Below are 21,993 nucleotides of genomic sequence, written 5' to 3'. Positions count from 1 at the left end.
TGCCCCTCGAGAACAATAGAAAAGAGGGGAGGGCCACCAGCTATCCTCAGCAAATAGGTAAATGTGTATGGCGTATTCAGGGCCCATTGTGGGAGACTGTTATTCGGAGGTGGAGGAAAATTATATTCAGGAGACCAAAGGGCATCTGAAGAGTGGAGGGAGAGCAAGGTCTAGTGATTAGAGCCAGAGGCTGGACTCAGGAGATCTGAGCTCTGTTGCTGCTCTTCCACTGACTCACTGGGTGACCTTTTCAAAGACATCCCAGCATTATTGGATGCCAAACTTCCAAGACCTCTGGCTGGTTTTTCAGAGGTGTTGAGTCCCTGCAGATCCCACAGACATTAGCTGGAGTTAAGGGTGCACAACATCTCTGAAAATCAGGTTCCAGGTGTCTACAGTCAGGCACCTGAAAACTGAGGCTCTCACATCAGAGGCTGCTATGAAACAATTTGGCCTGAACTGCTCTGTGCCTCAGTTTCCCCTTCTGTAAAATAGGAACAATGTCCCTGGGTCACCTGGGGGTTGTGAAGCTCAGCTCATTTGTAGTGATGTGAGATCCTGGGATGCAAGGTGCTAACTGAGGCATGACCTGTGCCTAGGAATATCAGCCAGAGCCGAAGAGTGGGGAATTTGCCATGCCCTAATAATCATATTCCATTCAGTGCCAAAAAGGGAGCTGAGAGAAGCCAGGCTATCAGCCTGACAAGGCCCACCTGGGGAATAATGAGCCATTATAACAGGAGACAGTTTGAGAAAGAGGTAGCCTTCACCAGCTATAGCACACAAGGACAACCGAGATGACGGAGGATTCTTTCTATGGCATACCACATTCTTTTTCCATTACCTCTATTTAATGAGTCAAAATTTCTGATGCCCATAACATTACCAGTCTCAAGAGTGGAGGGGAGAGTTAACAAAAAATGTGTTTGACCGAGTAGCTGTAAATCATTCATTATTGTTTGGGTTGAGCTGTAGTGGGGCTATGATGATCTCCCACGAAACCTAAAGCTGCACAGAGAAGAAGATTAAGTGCTGTGGTTGTTTGTTACTAAGAATACAGTTATCCATAGGCTAAAGAGCTCCTGCTTGATAGGATTACCCAGAGCAGCAAGAATCAGCTCCAGTCCATTTCCCCCTTCCTTGGGATTTAATTTGGATTGAGGAGAGGGGGCTATTTTTTAGTCAATCAATAAACTGCCCACTCACCTATGCAACCACGGAAGGTTTGCTGGGGCAGAATTGGGAGCCAGATTCCATTGTCTGCTCCCCTGATGCTCCACTGTGGCAACAGTAATTAGCACTCATAGAACACCTTCTATTTTCAAAGTGCTTTGCATACCTTTACTGAGCCTCCCACAGGCAGGGAATGCTAGATGGCAGACTTCAAGACCTGACAAATCACCCAGTCCAAGCTGTGTCCAATGCAGGATTGATCCTCATGAAGCATTTGGCCCAGTCTAGTTTTTAAATCTGCCACGCAATGTCCCATCACTCCCTTTGGGAGACCCATTCCACAGCCTAAGTATAGCTAACCCCATCTGACAGATGGGAGTAATACAGACATCTAATTTTCCTTGCTAGTCCTTTTTATCCATGCAAAGGGCGGCCTGGCCAGTCCACAAGCAAGGGCTTCCTGTCAATTCCAGCATGGAGGGGGGGAGGAAGGGGAGGCACTCTGGAACTCTGGCTTCCTCTTACCTCCAGATCCACCTTTCCCAAGAGCAGCCCTTCCATTACTGAACAAAGGGATAATAAGGTGTAAACTATTCACTACAAGGTCCCCCTATCCTGCAGTCAGATCCAAGTCAGTAGATGCCCAGGCACTGAAATTGATTGGGCTCCAGGGGAGGCTCTGAGTGCCAGGTGCCCTACAGAGGAGGACGAGGGCGCTGCCTCAACACTGCTACAGACACTAGGCTAAACAAGGCTCATTTAAATTAATATCTCGATGAGTCCCCAGAACTTTCTGGAAAGAGCCTTTTGGACCCAGCCCGCTTCTCGCAGAGCTGACCATTTCCATCAGGCTAGCTTGCTCATTCCCAACATCACCCACCCCTTTCCTAGGGGAGTGGAAACCCGGTTCTCAGTGCTCTGGGGGGGCTGGACCCGGGCTGAGAACACGCTGAAGGAGAAAGGGGGAGAGAGAGAAAACCTGCTAACTTGGGCTGCCTGCGCGGTGGGAAGGCAGCGGAGGGCAGGGCCCTGGGAAGTGACGCTGCTGCTGGGTATGTTGTGAAACCCTATCCAGCTTTAGCAGAGCCGGGATTTCGCTCACAGCTGCGGGTAGATTGCGCTGCCCCTTGAAATTAACCAGAGCTGGTCAGTTGTTCCCAGGCAGCAGCCGCGCAGGGGAGCCAGACCAAAAAAAAAACAAGCAACGCCCTTGGGTCCATTGCAAATCGGCTCCTGCCCAGAGATGGATGTGGCCGTGGATCTGTACCTGGCGGTCCCGCTGCTGTTCACGGTCCTGGCTGTGATCCTGGCTTCGGTCTTTGTGAAGCTGAGAGCGGCTGACGGGGACAAAGCTGCCGAGCCAGCCAAGGGGGAAGGGTCCCAGGGCAAGGAGGCAGGGGCCAGCGCGGCAGCCGAGCCGGGGGAGGAAAGGAAGGATGGCGAGGGGGAAGGGAAGGAGGGAGACGCGCTGAAGGAGGAGGGGATCCCGAGGGGGGAGAAGGGCGAGGAAGGAGCGAAGGACGAGGGGAGAAGGATCCTGGTGGAGGAGATTGGGGCTGAAGAGGGGAAGGCGAAGAGAGCCGCGGAGAACGAAGAGCCGCGGCCCGAGGAGGAGGCGGTGGGGGTGGCGGCAAGGACTGCAAAAGCGGACCAGCAGGGTCACCCTCAGGAGATGAACGTCCCCCGCCAGGCTGCTGAGGCGGCGGAGGAAGAAGAAGAAGAGGAGGAGGAGGAGGAGGAGAGCAAGGTAGGAGCGGGGAGCTTGTCTTTCTTGTACGACTTTGGGAAGTTGGGTTGGATCCTGCTGCCTGGCCCTGTGGGGGTAGGTGCTGGAATTGGGGGAGCTGCAGCACCCCCTGGCTTGGTGCCCGTTATAGGGGGGGACAGTCGGGTTCCGTGGCTCTCGGCACCTCCCCCCGCACGCGTTGGGCCAGCAGCCCTGCCTGTGGGAATGGCGTGTGTGCAGCTCCCCACCTAGAAGTTGTGTGGCTGTTGCCTGTGTGTGTGTGTGACAGCAGCAGCAAATGCTGGGGTTGGCCCGAAACCTGGTGTCTGTCCTGACCCCCTGGCAGGCCAGGCACACCCATACAGTGCTGTGCGCAGGGCCTGTGCGGATCTCACGCACTTGGCCCAGAAATGCCTCTAGCCAGCCAGTTTTGTTTTTCTTTGTGGCCTCCAGCTCATCCCACCCTGCCCCAAACCTCAGATCTGTTTGATCTCTCTCCTTCCCACCTCCTCTGATCTAATGGGGTATGACAGGCTGGTTGCTTCTGGGGGCGGGGGGGGGGATGCTGCTTCGTGCTGCTCCACTGAAATATTGATTTCGGATTTTAACTCGCAGCCCTTCCCCCGGACCCCCGTCCCTACTGCTTCATCGGTATGCATCCGATGAAGTGAGCTGTAGCTCACGAAAGCTTATGCTCAAATAAATTGGTTAGTCTCTAAGGTGCCACAAGTACTCCTTTTCTTTTTGCGAATACAGACTAACACGGCTGTTACTCTGAAATCTAAAAAAATAGATTCTGAAAATTGAATGCAAGCCAGATGAATCTTTGCTTGAGCTGACCTGAGGCTGCAAATCTGGCTGGTGAAGCTCCTTCCTCTCTATCACTGGCCTCACTAATCCAGATAAGGAGAAAGGGTTCAGAGGGTTCTCCCCCCCAGTCTCCTTTTTGCACCCTCTATCTAGATGTCTCTGGTACAGGCTGGCTTCTTGCGGCCCTGCATATATGGGGGATGAGCCCTTGTGAGGTGGTCTCCAGTGCCCCTCCTTCCCCATGCCAAGGAAGGAGAGATTTGAACGCCCTGTCCTGCAGTCTCGGCATGAGACGGCTCCCAGAGTCTAGACTCAGTGTCCAGTAGCCCTGAAAAGTGCCCTGGGTATCCGCAGTGTGTGCGGCAGTCACCCAGTGGCGTGCAGCAAAAGTAAATCCTCCCACCGCACCAGATCTTGGCTGTTTAAAAAATAAATGAGCAATCCAAGGTGGGTGAAGAGCTCATGCTTCATTGCTATCCCTCCTCCAGCACAGCCAGGACTCCAGGGGGCCAGTCGCCAACGGATGGTAAACTGGGCCTGCTGCTTTTCTCACACTCCTTTAAACATGAATTGCCTGAACCTGCTGAATTGCAGTTACCAAAAGCTTTCCCCTAGGGTTTGCCTGGTGGTTATTTTCAAAGGCACTTTGCATCTGTGGGTCATTGGGTGAGTAGCTTAAAGGTGGCTTTAAAAAAAAAAAAAAAAGTATGTGTTGGGGGAGGGGGGCGATGTCTATTTAAAAGCCACACTCCAGACAGGATGCTCCAGTGGAGAGAGCACAGGCCTGGGGGCCAGAGATGCGTAGTTATGTTGTTGTTAGTTTTACTTTTAAAATGTCCTGGCCATGGTACAATAGACACAACAGAGCCAGCCCCTGCCCTGGAGAATTTACAATTCTTGGCTCACTATGTGACCTTGGCCAAGTCACTCTGTTCCTTCATTTCCCTACCTGTAAAGTGTGGTTAAGGCTTCGTAATGTGCTAGATGATTTGCCAAGCCCTATTAATTAGTATGGAAAGAAGACTGAAGCAGGCTTGGTGACTTTGGCACACGGATGCAGGCCTATATTTTAACCATGCTCTTCCTGATCTGTAACGTCTCTGTAGTGGGGCCTGGGCAGCATCCATGCTCAACTTTACTTAGCTTCTCACTTCCCGAGGTGCTGAGCTCTCACAACGCCTGAGTTCAGTGGGACTTATGCATGGGCAGCACCTCTGAAAATCGAGCTACTCTAGCTTGGTCATGTTGTTCCTTAGGACCTCTTTATCTCTTGTCCCACTGAGGATTGTCCGTATCATTGGTCTCATAATGGGAGTACTTTGCCTCTGGAATAAAGAGGATGATACCTGGAGACATAAGTTGGGAAGATACTAGCCCTGATGGGAGCTGGCCTGTTCACTAGTCTTGCTGTTGAAAAGCTTATTAGCCAGGTTTCTCTGCACTCCTCAGCCAGCTGCAGGGTCCGGTATGTGTCCCAGCTTTTCTGGCTAGAAACGGGCAGCATCCTGTTGAAGTTGCTGTCTTTATAGATTTCAGAGTGGTAGCTGTGTTAGTTTGTATCAGCAGAAAGAACGAGGAGTCCTTGTGGAGCCTTAGAGACTAATACATTTGTTGGTCTTTAAGGTGCCACAAGTACTCCTCGTTCTTTCTGACTTTATAGAGGGTTCCCATCCGCATTCTTGGCTTCCCTCCAGGCTTATGGCTGCTGCATGGCTTTTGTTTGAAGGTCTCTTCATCCTCTCTCTCATACATAGTCCCTATTTCAGAGCTTTGCTAACCAAAGCAGCTCGGATCCTTTTAAACTAACCTCTGTTGGGGTTGGATGCTCATGCTCAAACCAGTAACTTGATCAGGGTGACCGTTATCATGCACCTTGGCTTGCACCATCCCCCAGCTTGCTCAGAGTTCACTCCAGAACCTGGCTGGGTTTGGTCAGTGGGTGGAGAAGCTAGTCAGGACGTTTCCAGAGGTACTGATAGGAGCCTGCTGGTTTTACTCACAAGGAGAGTGATTGCAGCTGAAGGCGTCTCTTCATTGCTCAGCGATGGGGCTGGGCAAATGAGATGAGACCCCTGCCCACAGTGAAGGTGTCTCAGCCAGCTTGTCTGATCTCCTTCCCCAGTTGGCTTGTTGTCTCCACAGTTCTGTCTGGGCTCCACAGGCTTGTTGGCAGACTGCAGTTAGTTTCTCTGCCTCTCTCCCCAACCCCATCTTAAAACATGGGTTGTGTCCCCAAATCTTATTTAACCCCTTCAGTACCTTGCACTGTTGAAGGTTAGGAGTCTGTAGGGTGGCATGGCTGTCTCCTTGTAAAGTATGTCTGGAGCAAAGCATACTTGTGTATGTGTCAGATACAGGAGAGACCATAAAGCACAGGGCATTTGTGGGTGGACTAGGATTGTGGTTCTCCACGTTTTTTCATTAGTGGACCCCTTAAAAATTTTTTGAATGGAGGTGCCGACCCCTTTGGAAATATTAGACATAGTCTGCAGACCCCTAGGGGTCCATGGACCACAAGTTGAGAACCACTGGACTAGGGTCCGGTGATGTATAAACCGGATCTGTCTCCCATAGAAACTGGCCTCTGATGTGCTCTAGAAGGAGAGGCGTGTGTAGATGAGATGTGGAGAGTCTGTTTCGAACAGCAGTTGCTGCAGAGGAGAAGGCTCCTGCGCCACCGTTGTTGAGCTTGTGGGAGAGGATAGAGCAGGCTGATGCTAGATGAGTGCTGGGGTGGGGGAGGAGAGCATGAGAAGGGCCATGAAGCAGGCAGAAGGCAATGGAGGGCTGGACCTGAAGCGATTTTAGGCAGCCAGGGAGGTGGCCGATAGGAGTGATTCCACCTTGCTTGCCTGCAGGCAGGCAGCTTGCTGTGCTGCTTGAAGGCTGGTGCACTTAGCTCCCCAAAAGAGCCCATCTTGATGACTAATCAGTTAGAGGAGCACAGCTGGGACACTGACCCTGCCTGGCACTTAACCAGGGCATGGACTCACTGCAGCGCTTCCTTTGACAAAACAGGGTGAGGGAAACTGCTCTGTGCCACCAGGAACCCTGCCCCAGGCCAGCCCTGACTGCCCCCAAGAGCAGAGCCCAGTTCTGTGGCTTGCAAACTCCCAAGGGAAACAAACTTGGGGCAATAGCTTGGTTCCCTGCTGTGCCCCTTTCTCCTCTCCCTGCCCACCCTGCTCCCTGACAAGCACGCTCCTGGGCTACGCCTCCTTCCCTCCATCACCCTCTTTCCCCTCCTAAACCCCCAGGTTCCCAAAGTGAGTTAAAATAGGTCTTCTCTGCCATGCAAGGCATTTTATTTTTCCCCTGAGAAGAATGACTTCATTCAGGTCACGCTCCAAACAGCCTCTCTCTGGTGGACCTAAGCCTGTGGATGGAGAGGGTGGGAGGGGGACATTTTTTGGTGCTGAGTGAGTGAGTGTGGGAGAGAGAGAGAGAGATCTAGCTTGTGCTAGGACTCCTCTGAGTAGGGCGTTTAGTTTTACAACAAGTGCACTAGCTAAACAATTTGATTCAGGACAGTAGAGCGGAGGGAAGATGATGTGCCGTCCCAAAGGGGAGTGGGTGTGCATGTGTAGGGAAGGGGTGGCAGGGACTTAATACCAAACCGCTAATGCCCCATCGCTGTACTTCTTGGCAGCTGCTCACCTAGACGGAGAGGCATCTTTCTCTGGCTACTGTAAAAACGACAGGGTCTCTGTCTTGGGGGAAGGTATTTAGCTCTCCCCACGCCCCCTCTCTCAGAGGAATTTTCAGACCATGCCGAATACCCCAAGGCTGGGGTGTGACTTTGCCAGCGACTGGCCTCATGCTGATTCTCCCATCAGCAGACTGTCTGGAGTGTGAGAGCTCTCCCTGTCCTTGGGCTGATAACCTCCCTCCGCACCCCTGGAGGAGAGGGGCCGAGAGAGCAGTTCTTGGTTGTGTTTGTTGTTACAGAATGTGTTTGGGGCAGCACTAGGCAATCATGTACCCCATAACCTCTGCGTATGCTAGAGGCTTTTAGTAGATGCGAAAGGTGCCCCAGGAATGGGCAGGGGGACGAGAGAGGTAGAATGGAGCTGAGCTAAGCTGGTGCTATCCAGACAGCACCAAGGTTAGACTCGGGGGTGTGGAGCTGTCTCTGTCCCTCAGTAGATTCTAGATTCAGGTCCAACATCCTAGCTGCAGCCATCTTCTAGGCAACTTCTGGGGCTGGTACAAATATGTCCTGTTCAATGGGTCTAATCTAATCTGGAAAACTGCAGTCCCCCAAATGACTCCGCACACAAGATTCCCAGACGCAGTCGGCTGGGCTGTCTGTTCCGTAGCAATGGCAGGGGTTTGCTATACGGGCTGAGAGCTTTATAAATGAATCAATACATCAGACTGGGGGGGCGGGGGGTGTTCTGCAGTGCCAGCGTGGGTTTCTTCCCTTCCTCAGCAGATGTACTGCCTCGGAGTGGTCTGATTTCACTGCAGCCATTAACCAATCAACCAGAACATTGAGGGAGAAATGCTTTTCTGAGCAAGCAGCACTGGTGTGTCTTAATCTTTTGTGCTGACTGGCTGAGGTCATGAATTCTGCTGTCTCCGATTATTTTCCCTAGTATATGCTCATGGCAGGCTGACCTTTCCCTTAGCACTGCCAACCAGCAGTGTCTGTGTAACTTTCTCTGCTCCTCTTCCTCCGACAGCTTCCAAGTTGTACGCAGCGGTGGTGTAGCCTTGTTGGCCCCAGGATAATAGAGAGACAAGGTGGGTGTGGCAGTATATCTTTTACTGGAAGAAGCTGGTCCAGTAAAAGAGATTACCTCACCCACTTTCTCTTGCTTCAGAGTCTGTTACTCTTCAGTGTACCGAGATGATGTATGGTCTCTTGGCTAGAGCAGTGGAACTGGGCACCAGGACTCCTGGGTTCTGTGCCTGCCTCTGCTGCTTGTTTGCTTACTGTGTGAACTTGTGGAAGCCCCTTAGGAGTTCTATGCCTCCATTTCCCCTTTTGTGATATGACTGCAATACAGCACCCCCATGAGGTGGGGCCTAAGGCTTAGCTAATGTCTGTAAAGTGCTTTGATATCATATGAAGGGTATGACAAAGATCTTTTCTCCCTCCCCCAAAGGATACCAAGTCTGCCTGGCTTGTATTTCTTTCACTTGTTTTGATCTACATAGTCTAGTAGGATGGAATGTGGTGACCCCTCTTCTACGGGATGAGGGGCGAACACACAGCATGGGCTCTCCTGACCTCTGCTCTTGCTGGCCCTGACGCAGGGTGAGTCGGTGCAGAGGCCAGGTGGCCAGAGAAGCTTGCATCTTAGTGCCTTACCGCCGGGTGAGCCGACTTGGGCTGTTTCAGAAGCAGTTCAAGTTTCCCAGCTGCTTGTCATGCTGCAAAGCCTTGATGTGGAAGCAGTTTTAAATGGGATCTAGCGCCTGGCCAATAACTGTCATGGGTCAGACAAGAGGGGAGCTGCCTCCTAGCAAAGAGTAGATGAGACAAGGCCCGGGGTAGCTTATTGCTAACAACAGGCCACGCTCATCCTTTCCACACAAATGCCCCTTACAGACACCATCTTGGTTAATGCTAGTGGAAAGGAACAGACATTCAAAAGGTATTAGGGCTTTACAGGGCACTCTCCAGCCCTAGATCTCAAAGTGCTTTGGAAAGAAGGGTTGGGGAGAGGTATTCCTATCCCGCAGAAAGCTGGGTAAGAGGTGCAGTGACTAGCTCAGTGGCAGATCTGGGAACAGAACCCAGGTTCCCTGACAACCAAACCGGGGCCCTTGCTACCGGACACCCCTTGCCTGTGAGAATCTCCCTCTCCTTCTAATGACTTGAAGTTAATTACAGAGTTTGTCCATGTGTTGTTTCGAAAGTGAGCTCAGTGTCCGAGCGCTCCCTGATGTTGCCTTCTCCAGGTGCTTCCAGCTGCGGGTGTGAAAACGTCCAGGCTCTGGCCCAGCTTCCTTGGGATGATCCTAACAGAGAAGCTGAGGCCAGCACTGAGTGAACAAAAGGGATCAGATCCTTGCCAGCAGGGCAGATAACTGCTCCAGGTGGTTTTATCATTTTGGCTGTCACAATCTGCTTTGCTGGCAGGATCCTGAGAACTGGGACGTATTGGAAGTGAGGGAGCAAAATGGCTCTGTTCTAAAGCAGATTCTTACAAGCTGCCCCGTCCTGTAAGGTGCTGAACATTCTCGACTCCTACTGAGGTCAATGGCAATGTGCAGTACTCGGCACTTTTCAGGATTCGGCCCCAGGTGAATAGAATGCTCAGCACTCCCCTAGCACCTTTGTGGAAGGATCTCAAAGCATGTTATGAACATATTCATTTTTGCAACCAACCTGTGAAACAGGTAAGGATTCAGACTCATTTCACAGATGGGGACACCAAAGACTGAGGTGAAGTGACTTGCCTGAGCTCACAAAGCAAGTGAGCGGCACAGCCGGGGAAGAGAACCCTGGAGTCCTGACTTCTTTAATCACCAGTAACATTTCCCCCTTCCTTTGATTAAAAACTGATCCTGCCAAAGTACTTGATTTTTGATTGGTGTCTAATCGTCTGCTCTCGGATAAACACCCCCTGGTCATGCTGTCAGCTCCATTAACACAAGATGAGTTTATATCATGAGTTCTTTCTGAGTGTGAGAACCAGACCAAGCCATCTTTGAAATTGACCAGTCTGGTTCCTGTGAGAAACTTAATCTGAAAATCCCAATTCTATTCTTATTACAGTACCAGGCACTGTACAAAACACCTACAAAGAGAGAGTTCCTGCCCTGGAGAGCTCATAATCCAAATAGACAAAGGGTGGGAGGGGAAACAGAGGCTGAGACAGGAAGTCAGTTGCCCAATTTCACCCAGCAGGTCTGGTGGCAAAGATGGGAATAAAGCCCAGGTCTCCTGACTCCCAATCCAGTGCCCTAGTCACTAGGGAATGCTCCTCCCCTGCTGTCTGTTCTAAGGAAAGCCTCAGGGCTGTTGTCCGAGGTGAGAGAGAAATGTTACAAAGCCCTGGTCCTCCCAGAAAAACTGCCCTTTTCAATTTTCCTGTGTGAGCAGCCCTGGTAACAAAAACCAAAATAGGGAAGAGGTGTGGGTGGGGGGGAGACAGACAACCCTGGCAGAACAGCCTTTTAAAGGGGTTGTTTTCCATGAAGCAGCAGAGAGGGTGTCTGAATGTCTCTGGGTAGGAGCCATCACAGGACAGAGATCTCCTGCGGTTACAGATATGGGGAAGGTAAACAATCTCCTTTCCTGGGTACCTCTGGGTGAGGGTGGGCTCAGTGATCTCCAGCCCACCCAGTGCTTTATCCACAGCCCACTGAAGTCAAGGGGAGGTTTTTTTCCAGTGACTTCAGTGGGCTTTGGATCAAGCCCGTCCTGCAGAGGGTTAACCACCAGGTCCAAGCGCCTTGCACTAGAAACCGCCTGTCGGCCCGAGCAAACAATGGCACTAAGACTGCAGAGCAGTGATCAGCCTTGGGCTTCTTGCAGGGAGCCCAGGCTGTGAGAGGGCAGGCCACGTGGAAGGTGAACTGTGCTAAGACAATGCTGGCCTTCTTCTCCAGATAAACTGATACTTCCCCTGCCACGTCAGCGGGCCTCCCACCTGGGGTATCACTTTTCAGGCAGACAAGGCCCTAATTTATGGCTGGGGGCGGATATTAGCTGAGCTGCTCTGATGGCCCTGCTGTGTGGGTGGCTGGGAGGCTGTGACGGTTACCCCTGGCATCAGCTGAGCATGGGGTAGCTCTTGTGAATAGCCACTTGGGAAGCTAAGACCAGGATTTGAACAGGGCAAAGGGAGAGAGGTGGAGAGAAACTGTAAGGAGGGAGCAGAGTTTCAGTGTGATGGGGAAATCCAGCTGCTGCTGGGTTCAAGCCTCAGTCCTGCATGCTGATCTGTGCCCTATGTGGAGCCCCTCAGTTCAGCCTGCAGGATTGGGGCCGAAGTCACAGCAGCTTTGCAAGATCGGCATGGAAACTATCCGCTCAGGCACAAAATGCACTTGTCCAGATGCTACCACAAGGATAGTGAAAGCACTAAAGAGATTTTGTCTGCCTGTGAAAATCCCTTCCCCTGTGAAGTGAGGTTTTGCAAGGCCTTCTCCCCCACCCCATAGCATGCATCATGCCAGCATCTTTATTACTATGTGCATGCTCTGATCCACAATGCATTGCAATGTTTCATGCGAATCCAAAGAAAATAAAAACTGCAAAGTACTTATCCAAGGGCTCTGGATACCTCTGACCTCTGGTGTGTTTAAAAATATGATTGTCCTGCTACAGACAGAGATTAACCCAGCAGCCTCCCCCACACTGGGAAGTAACCAATTCATCCCATAAATACCAGCTCTTGCCATGCTTCTCCCTTCCCCAGTACCTGTGGGGATGAGATCTTCCCTTGTCATAATGTCTCATGAGACAGGCTTTAAGTGGCTATCAGCAGCTCTTTTGGGATAGATTTGGGTTCGTCGAATGCTGCTGCAGGAGTGTGGTGTCTGCCCTTCCATCCCATGCTCCTGATTCTGCCTGGCCTGGTATGGGCTGCTTATGAAAACTACGTTCAGCCTTTTCCTGTAGGATTCCAAATCAGAAGTTTGGGACACAAGCGGGACCTGAATGTTATCTCCCCTTTGTATGTGTCTATCACTTTCTCTTTCTCATGTCCCTGTCTTCCCCCAAATCTGGGGTGTGTTTCTGAGGAGGTGCCAGTTCTGGGGACTCTAGAGCTGTTACTGTGTTGTTCACTGTAGCCACTTTGAACTTCCTGGAGGTAGCTGTGGGGGTAAAACTCTGATCCTCCTGCTCTAAGAAGCACAGGCCCAGTCTGCTGAGGCTAAAGGAAAATCTTCATTAGCAGTATAGGGTCTATGATGCCCCGTCAGACCGTTCTGATTCCATCCAGTAGAGGGCAGTGGTTCACAGACACTAGCCAGTTCATGAGACTACTGTATAACTACTCCACTGGGCCAGGGTGTATAACTACTCCCCTCCCCTCCCCAATTCAATTTTGTTGCTAGCCACTTGCTAAGCTTTTAAATCCAGATTGGCCATAGCAATTGCGGATTTCCCTGGAAGAGGAGGATATACTTTGCACTTACAGCCCCTTTCATCCAAAAATCATTGAGTGCTTTTAAATCAGTGGGTGAGGTTTATCCCAGCTTTACAGGTGGGGAAACTGAGGCACATCAAGGTGCCGTGACTTGCCCACGGTCACACAGTGGGGGACTAGAACCCGCTGACTCCCTGCCCTCTAACTGCTAGAGTCCTGACCGGTTAGTCCTGCCCTCTAACCGCTAGAGACACAGCCTCCTTTGGTTTCTTAAACACAGTTGGGAGGTGTTAGGGCCGGCCGCCCAACCTGTGACTACACTGACTTAGCAAACTGCAGGGCGAATGTAGCCAGGGGCCTGGTGCTGACAGACACAAGACATCCCAAGGAGACAGAGGAGTCTGATTGCGACGCAGCCCTTCTGTCACAGCTCACAAGGGAGATCGGAGACCTCGGGCAGGGAGGGGAATAAATAACTTGAGATTCGCGCAGCCAGAAATCTGACTGTAAAGGAGCTGCCTGGGCTTGGTGCTGCCTTGGCGATAATTCCCCATCTGGGATGCTGCAGGGGTCTCAGGTGCAGCCGGCAGGGCATGTGACTAGCTCCTGAGAGCCCTGTTCCCCAGGGTTCCCAGTCTGCCCTAAGGGAACGGTGTGTGCAGAGAGTTCAGTGCTAAAAAACGAGACAAGCCTAAGAAGTGCCTTCTGTGCTGAGCCATGGAGTCTCTCCTGGGTGGACCTGCCCCTTTGGCCAGTTCAGGATGCACCTTCGACGGGAGCACAAGCCCCTTGGCTGGCAGGCTGCAGCGGCTCAGTGGCAGTAACCGGCAGGCGGGGAGGGGAGAGGCTGAGCCAGTTCTCCTGGAGAAAAAGGCTCTCAAAGGCAGGGAAATGTGTCGTGGACACATGGCACAGGGGAGAAGGGGAGATTGCTGGTGGTGTTGCTAGCTGAGCTGGGGAGCAGGGCAGGAGAGGTCAGCTGGGCCAGTGGTTTAAGCAAGTGGTTTACAAAGCAGATTGGCTACAGCCCTATCTGGGCTTTATCTAGACTAGCATTTTAGTCCTGGTGCTGCCCCACCTGTGTGAGCAGGGGGGGCTAGGACAGACCAGCTGCTGGGGTTTAGCCCCCCTGTCCAGAGCTGGTCTGCATGACCCCAGGGTTAAAATGCCGGCAGCTGGTCTACACTAGCACTCCCAACGTTCCTACCAGCAGTATGACAGTCCCAGGGGAAAGTGCTAACACAGATAAGGCCTTAGGGGGGCATGGAGGCTATTGAGGATTGGGGGTGCAAAGGAACAACAATCCATCCGGGCAGTTGGACTCTCCCTAGGAAAGTTTTATTAAACCTAGTAGCCAGCGGGTAGGTGGGAGGTGGGCTAGGTCACCCAGCCATGGAGGGATTTGCTCTTCAGAGAGGGTCAAGCCCGCTAAAGGCAGGGAGGTTCTCGCCAGCTTTCAAGTCTAAATCTCAGAGAGGCAGCACAATGAGCGCCTGGCTTCCCCCGGCTGCTGCGGGAAGGACTCGCAGGATGGGGAGGCCACTGGCAGGGCTCTTCCACCACAGGAATGTCTGTAACAGGGAAGCAAAAATAGATCAATTCAAAACCATCCTGGCTTAGAGCTCAACCCCCAACATGGCTCCTGCCTCCTTCCCAAAGGTATTTATTGGCACCCTAAGCCCCACTTCATTGCCCTTCCTTTGAGCACTTGGGCAAGGGGAAGGGGTGACTGAACTGAGGATTAACTCCTCAGTCGCCAGCGGCCAGCCAGTGCCTCTGCCCCCTGTCTCTCACCCACAGCGGAACCGAATGTGGCTCACAAGATGGTCTAGGTCCCCAGGTCTGGCCCAAGGTCTGGGCTTCACACAGCTCTGGTCTCGTGATCCTAGAAATGAGAGGCGGAAAAGAGACATCCAGTCATAGTGTCAACCACCGCTATGTACGGCCCAGCCCAACTCTCCGCCCTCCATTACCTCAGGATCTAGCCACAGCAAAGTGCTGTCTTGGCCGAAGGGAATGGCCGGTGCAGCAGGAGAACTGGCTGACCTTGCCCTTCTGACTCCCTGGTGGCCCTCGACTCCATCTCATGCCACCACAGCTGTGAATAGCTTTGGCAGGCAGGGGAGCTATCTGCACTGCTGCTTCCCCCTCTGAAATAATTGACAGCTCCCCCGGGCCAGGTTTGGAAAGTGCCAGGCTCAAGAACGCTGCCCTGTCCAAAACAGCCCCTCAGCCCCTGGCCCGAGAGGCCCTGCTCCCCTCAAACGCTCAAATTCACCCACTCTCCAGCCATGTCCGGGATTTCCACTTCGAAGAGCCAAGCTGCAGCCGGCAACGTGTTTCATTGCATGGAGTCCTGGAGTCCTCGTGCTTTCGTCTGCTGGAACCAGGCGACTATTTGGCTGGGCCCTGCCTGGGGAGAGGCCTGCGGTGCTGGGTCTCCATCCCAGGGGTGCGAGCTAGGGTTGGTACCTTTCTCCCACCTGCTCCCAACCGGAGGGCAGCTTTGCCCGGTCCCTTCACCCTCTAATGCACATGATTGCCTTACCCGAAAGCACATCCCCCACCCCGTGTCTTCCCCCTCTTCTCCGTACATACGCCTAACACAGGAGCTGTTTGAGTGTCCTGGTTGAGTGTCCTTGAGTTTGGGGGGGAGGGATAGCTCAGTGGTTTGAGCATTGGCCTGCTAAACCCAGGGTTGTGAGTTCAATCCTTGAGGGGGCCATTTAGGGATCTGGGGCAAAAATTGGGGATTGGTCCTGCTTTGAGCAGGGGGTTGGGCTAGATGATCTTCTGAGGTCCCTTCCAGCCCTGATATTCTATGATTCTATGAGATGGGATGTGGGGCGGAGTGGCTGGGTCACTTGCAAATCGGGATGTGAAACGGGTCCAGGGCACCGAGGACCTGCCTCTCCTCATTCTGTCCTCTACCCTCATCCCCTCAGAAACTCCCCCGCCATGACCTCTCCACCGCCACACCAGCCTTTTCACCCAGCCGATGGAGACATGTATATTTTTGCCTGGCAGGGCACAATTGGGCTGGGCAAGGCAGAATTTGATGTCTCCCTATGGGCTAGAAGGGAAGAATATTGCCCCATAGCCCCAGTGGGGTTCCCTGCCCGAGGCAGCTGCCCACTTGCTTCTGCAGCTGTTTCTTGGTGCATGGGAGAACTGGAACTCCCCGGCTACATGGGCTTGGGACGGGGGCAGCGCTGAGCTGGTGATGGGGAAGGGGTGGAGGGGGCATTTATACACTGAATTGCAGCCAGGCCTGAGGTGGCTCGCATGGCATGTCCTTTCTTGGCCCCTCAGAGCCTCACTGGCCAGGATTATTTCATGGGGGAGCAAGGAGGTTTTATGCTGTAACAGCTGCTTTCCTAGATGCACAAACGAGGCTGAGTGGTGTGATTTGGGTCAGAGGGGATGTTCTGTGTGGTGACCATCTGCTCGGCCAAACTCTGCAGAGAAGAAGTCCCTTCTTTCCCCCTTTTCTCTCGGCTCTTCTTTTTTATTCCCTCTCCTCTCTGCCCCTTTCTTTCTCACTCTTGCAATGTCTTGCATCAGGCTTGGATCAGAAAGTGCAGCCATAAATGGCAATGTGTTACTCACGTCTGCGTGGGGCCTGGGTAGTTATTCCAAAGCACACGCTTTCCCTCCCCTCTCCTGGAGGCTGGCTACTCGCTCCTCCCTCCTCCTGCCAGGGTAAGAGACACGCTGTTCTGCCCCAGCCACTCTGGGGAAACTGAAGCTTCGCCTCCCAACAACGAAGGGCAGCTAGACGCACCAGCCCACTTGGCCAGATTTCGGTTGCCCCCTTTGCTAAAGGGAGGGGAGACTTGGGCTTGAGGGAGCTCCTCGCAGGGAGGGTTTGGGCTGCACAGAGGAAATGGGAAGAGGTGAGGTAATGGCTTGCATTGTCCAGCATTGAGTTTAAAAACAGATTATGATATGACTTTGCCAATGGGTGGGGGGTGGAGTGAGGGGACAGACTTGTATAGCAGAGAGTGAGCTGGGCCTCCCTCCTGACAGTCTCTTTTTCTGATCCTTCCCATTTCCTCTCTCTCTCACTTCCTGGTCCAGGGGTTAGGACTTTGAGTGGGCTAATCATTAACAGTTGGGTGCATTCAAAGCACTCTACAGGTATTAAGTCAGTCTCACCACGAGTGGGAGGTGGGTAGATCGCTATTGTTATCCTGATTTTACAGGTAGGGAAACTGAGGCAGGAGGTGGTGTGACTTGTCTATCTTAAGGTTTTACACTGCCACCTATCATGTATCCTGACTGTCTTCCACATCAGATCAATAGCAAAGTCCCTAGCAGACTTCAAGGCCCCAGACTGGCAGAGCCAGGACTAGAACGCAGGACAGCCTAGCTACCACCTCTGGACCATCCTGCCTGTTCTTAATTCAGTTAAAGGCCAAGCTCTTAACTTTTTTCAGCATTGCAGCATTCTTGGGATTTGATTGCAAATCTCATAATAATTGGTGTTTTTCTTAAAGCCCCAGCTGCTGGAGTCATGTGAATACATGAGAAGCTCAGCTGTTATTTAAAAAATTCCAGGAAAGGAAGTTTCAAGCTCGGATGACCTAAGTTCATCCTAAAGGTTCAAACACCAGAAGGCAAATAACAAATAATTTTGGTTATTTTTATTATTATTTGTAAATCTCATGATTTTTAAGCCAACCTTGTGGTTTTGGGGGTGCCTGATTGAGAGTATTTTTCACGTTTGGGGTTGGCAAGACTGCCTTTGGAAGCATGCTATGCTACCCTTTTGTTTTTGGAGGGTTGTGTTGGAAAGTGGCCTTGTTTTGCGGTGATGCTGGGAGTCAGGATGCTGGGTTTTGTTCCCAGCTGGAAAGCTGACACTCTGTGACCTCAGGTGGGTGACTTAACCTCTCTGTGCCTGTCTCCTGGGGTGTCGTCATAACTCCCACCCCTCCCATGTGTGCTGTGAGGTGTGACTGTCTGCAAAGTGTTCAGAGACTCTGAAAGAGAAGGCATTTCACTGCAGTGTTTTTGCTTGAAGGCACCAGCAGGGGAGGTGCTGTAGAATGGGCCAGGTATGGCAGAGGTAGCAGGAGCAGGCAGGGGTCACTGAGGGCTGCATCGGCCAGGGTGGCTGAACTATGTCTTTGGCACTGGGCAGCTGCTGCATAATGAGGTCTGTCGTTAAGCCTGCAGTGACGTGATCTTTGTCTGTTACAGCAGCTGGCCCGAACTGCATGTGTAACTGTCCTCCAGATGCTCCCAGATAATTATCGCTGTGTCCTGCCTCCCTAAGGCAAGCAGGACTTTTCACTGCGGGGAGGTGTCCTCCCTAGGAGCCTGTGCTTGTTGATGCAGCCAGCGAATTGTGGGGAGAGGAGAGGCCAGGAGAGCACAGGGTTTATGGGCTCACCTAGCCAGGGTGCTTCGGATTCTGCTGCCAGCTGATGCGTCCCCTTCTCCCAACTCTAATGCTCCCTTTGCTTGGAGGGGCAGCTTGCCCTGATGTCCCTAAAATGTCTCCCTGCACCTCCCCCTGGCCGCTTTCCAACTGGGCAGAGCTCAGGGCCCAGCTTTGCGCAGAGCCTGGGCTGGCTGGGCTGTCTGCCTGCCGGAGCTGCTGCAGTTGGTTAGGCTTCCACAGGTCCTGGAGCCTCAGTCACACTCAGGGCTCGGCTGGGGTTAAAAACCAAACCCCGTCTGCATCTGCAGTGTCCAGGCCGGGCAGCCGCCCGCTCTGAAAGCAGGGTGAAGCCCCATCCCTCTATTTCACACTTTGGGAAGTGAATGGGGTCTGGAGTGAACCCTTTTCATGAGCTGATTATTCTACACTGGGATTCAGGAGCTCTCGGTTCAGTTCCTGGCAGGTTAAAAGCTCAGTGTCAAGAGCTGCACAAAGGAAGCCAAAGCTGCTGTTGGAGCATAACAACAACCAGTTTCATTCGTCCTGCAAAAACCCAGGAGCTGTGCCAGATATTATAGTGCACCATCTGCTGGTCCCTTCTCTGTCAGCTAACTATTTACATCCCTATGGACGTGGAGCAGTCCTGTAATGTCTCTGACTCCCTGCGTGACCTTGGGCAAGTCACTTAGCCACTCTGTGCCTCAATTCCCCACCTGTATAGGGGGATCATAATCCTCCCTTTCTTCCACCCTGTGGTCTTGTCCATTTAGATTGTAAGCACTTTGGGGCAGCAAGGAAGGGCACCAAACCCACCAGCTACTCCCACTTTCGCCTCACTAACCCCCCCCCCCCCCCCCCCGCCCTATCTACTGGCTTTGTTCCCCTGCCCTGAAGGCCTCCATGCACTCCCCATACCCTCCTGGGGCAGTAGGAGTGTCCTCAGGCCTCTGTCACTGAGTCCCATCTGTCATGGAGCTCCCCTCTCCACTGTGGGGCTACAAGCTGCACTTCCCGAGCCCCTTCAGCTGCCAGTATCCCCCTCTCCCTGCCTCCCATCTTGTCACAGGGGCTACACAGTGCGAAGGGGAGAGCTGTTGCTCCGGTGGCTTGAGATGCTCTCCCCCGGTATTCCCCCCCACCCCTAGCTGGGGACTGTAGCTCTCACTCGGCATGTTGGCATGTCTCCTCAGAGGCAGGGAGTGCTCATACGAAACTCCCTGAGAGAGGCGTGGGGAGGGCGGATGGGGACACATCCCCGTTATCCCCTCCCATCCCAACGCTGACACCTTTGTGAGCCTCTCTTCTAGCCTGCAGCTGGGAGGGTGCTGCAGGTCTCGGCCTGGTCCTGCCTGTTGTGAAGCAAATTGGACACAGTGGCTCTGTATCCCTTCCCCTGTGTTAGCATCGGCTCTCTGCTAGGTGCAGTACTGTCAAAGTCAGGGAGAAGAGTTTGTGGCGTGAAGGGTTGGCGGGGCAGGTAGGAAATAGGGCTGGGCAGGATTTAAACAAATGGCTGCGCAGCTCCGCTTCCGAAGCTGGCAGGGCTCTCAGCAAACAGGCAGCACTGAGCTCTGTACCAGGCTGGGCATGTTGGCAGGTGGCTGAAGGGCTGCAAAGACCCTCTGGAATGAGCAGCTGTCCAGGGGAGGCGAGTCTGTCACACAGACCCTGCAAGTGCTGACTGGGTAAGAGGCTGCGTGCCTCTCCTCTCCAAACTCCTCCTGCAGCCTGCTAGCCAAGACTCAGTGCACTGGCATCTAGGGGAGCGGTTCTTATCACCCTGCCAGGAAATCTAGACAGGCCAAGCCTTGGAACAGCCGTGATGCCTTTGCCTTAGGTATACTTCCAGCTGCTTTCGTGGGCCCTTAGGAGCCAGTCCTTTTAGCTTGGACCCGCCTTTGTTCATGCCGTTGAAAAACTCTTGACTGTAGGTTCATTTGGCTCCTTGGGTCCAAATTCTGGCTTGGGTCACAAGTGAATCAAGCTTTTTAGGTCTCAGCTTGGTATTCACCAATGAAACAGAGACGACGCATGATTGTTGATGGGGAGGTGGGGGGCACAATTTCAAGGTTCTGATGGTATGTAGCAGGGTTCAGGGCAGGGCATACAAACCCTGGCAGAAATCTGGAGGGGTGAGGGGACATGTGACCCCACGTGCCTCCTCCCCCACGTGTTGCCTCTGAGCTTGAAGGTCAGTCTGTGCTCAGGAGAGGCCCAGAAATGGAGCAGTGGGGTGGGCGGGTGGATCTGCAAGTCCGTTATGGGGTTTACCTGTCTAATACAAAGGCTGGTAACTCCAAGGGTTGGTTAGTTAGACGTGCCCACGGGCTCTCTCTGCCATGGGCTCGCTTTATTGGGGTTTGCCACAACAGTCCAGATGCTGCAGCATCTCTCGCGCTTTTGTGATCAGGCCTGTGTGTATCCAAATAAGAGTCCACGACGACAGCTTTAGAAATGGGCAGAGGCAATCCCAAGAGGGGTGGGAGTGTGGGATTGCCCTCCCCTTAGGGCTCTTCTGAAAAGTCCATTCGAGCACAGTGAACCAAGTTCTGGGTGGGCCCGGGCCTGGCGGCAGGGTTGCTGCTGGGGCTGCCTGTGAACCATGGTAACTGCGCTGACATGAGAGAGCCATGCTACCCGAGTCATGTATTGTTCCAAGCTAATGCCAGCTGCAGAGGGGCAAAGCCCACGTGGTTGGGTGATTAAAAGCTGGGAGGTTCTTGGCTGCACAGAGATGCCAACTACTTCATAAAGAGGAGCGAGGCTTCGGGGTATAGAGTCACTGCTTATAGACTGCACACAGGCCAATGGCTCTGCTATCCGGCAGAGGTCTCTTCCCCACGTTAATGAGTTGGCAAGTAATGCAAAGCACCAAGGCCCTTGAACTGGGTCACAGATCTAGCTATGGAAGTGGGTTAAGAAGCCTGTCCTGTCAATCCGAAGTGCACCCAGGAGTCCAAGGGTAGCAGATTTGCTGTCAGAGGCGCAGAGTAATTTCCGAAGCACAGTGGTGGCCATGAAAACCGTCAGGCCACATCCTCGGCTGCTGTAAGCTACCGTAGCTCTCCTGACTCCCATGGAGCTGCACCCGCTGAGGAGCTGAGTTAATGTTTGCTTCCTGGCTGGCTGCCCTCTACCTGGGGTGGGTAAGGGCTTGTCTACACGGGGAAACTTATGGGCATAACCATTCCCATGTGGGCGCTGCATTCCAAACAGTGGGGTGCCGTCTATGTACGCAACACCTGCACTATGTGCCCATGTAAGCCCTGAATACGTCTTCCTGACCAGCTGTGCTCACAGGATGATTCCATCTGGGCCCTGAACATGCACAGAGGATGTCATTTTGGGATCCTCCATGCAGCATGACCTCACAGGCCCTGTACATGTGCAGTCATGCCTTGAATGCAAGTGTAGAATTGCATGTGTTAGTAAAAATGCCCTGGCATGTTCCAGAGTCCAAAAATAATTCTTTATTCCGGAATAATCACTCCACTGCCCACAGTCTGTATTTATTCTGGAGTTGCCCCTGTGAAAGTGCGGGGATCTTGGAGATAGGAGGGGGGGCTGGCTCAGCTAAGGTGTGTAGTGAGTGGTAGGGAATCAAGAGTGGGCGTGTAAAGGTTGAAATGGACAAAATGAGTAGCCAGGATAAGACCCTGGGGGGTAGACTAGAGGACCCTTGTAGTCCCTTCTAACCCTCCCCATGTACAGCACCATGCACTTCCCAGGTCTGGGGTTTCCTGATGCTGACAGATGGGAGCTCTCACTTCTGTCTCAACGCAGTTCACGCAGGATAACGTTGCACCCCAGCATGCAGAGAGGGAGGGATGGGGCTGTGCTCA

The 21,993-nt window shown here is 52.8% G+C and overlaps 1 protein-coding gene across 4 annotated transcripts in view; it reads left to right on the top strand.

The window, feature by feature from the left end:
• The first annotated feature begins 2,043 nt into the window (after nt 1-2,043).
• MXRA7 (matrix remodeling associated 7) overlaps nt 2,044-21,993 on the top strand; it is a 49,205-nt gene continuing 29,255 nt past the window's right edge. For 2 of the 4 annotated variants that reach the window (XM_073310434.1, XM_073310437.2), the window contains exon 1: nt 2,056-2,920. In XM_073310434.1, coding sequence (XP_073166535.1) covers nt 2,417-2,920 — 504 coding nt within the window. In that variant the 5' untranslated portion in view covers nt 2,056-2,416. Of the gene's footprint in view, nt 2,921-21,993 lie in introns of all 4 variants that reach the window. The other 2 variants (XM_073310435.2, XM_073310436.2) reach the window with 2 other exon arrangements.

Source organism: Lepidochelys kempii, chromosome 14, assembly GCF_965140285.1.
Source record: "Lepidochelys kempii isolate rLepKem1 chromosome 14, rLepKem1.hap1, whole genome shotgun sequence".
Taxonomy (NCBI): domain Eukaryota; kingdom Metazoa; phylum Chordata; order Testudines; family Cheloniidae; genus Lepidochelys; species Lepidochelys kempii.
Note: the sequence above shows the minus strand (reverse complement) of the source record. Positions and strands in the feature narration are given on the sequence as shown.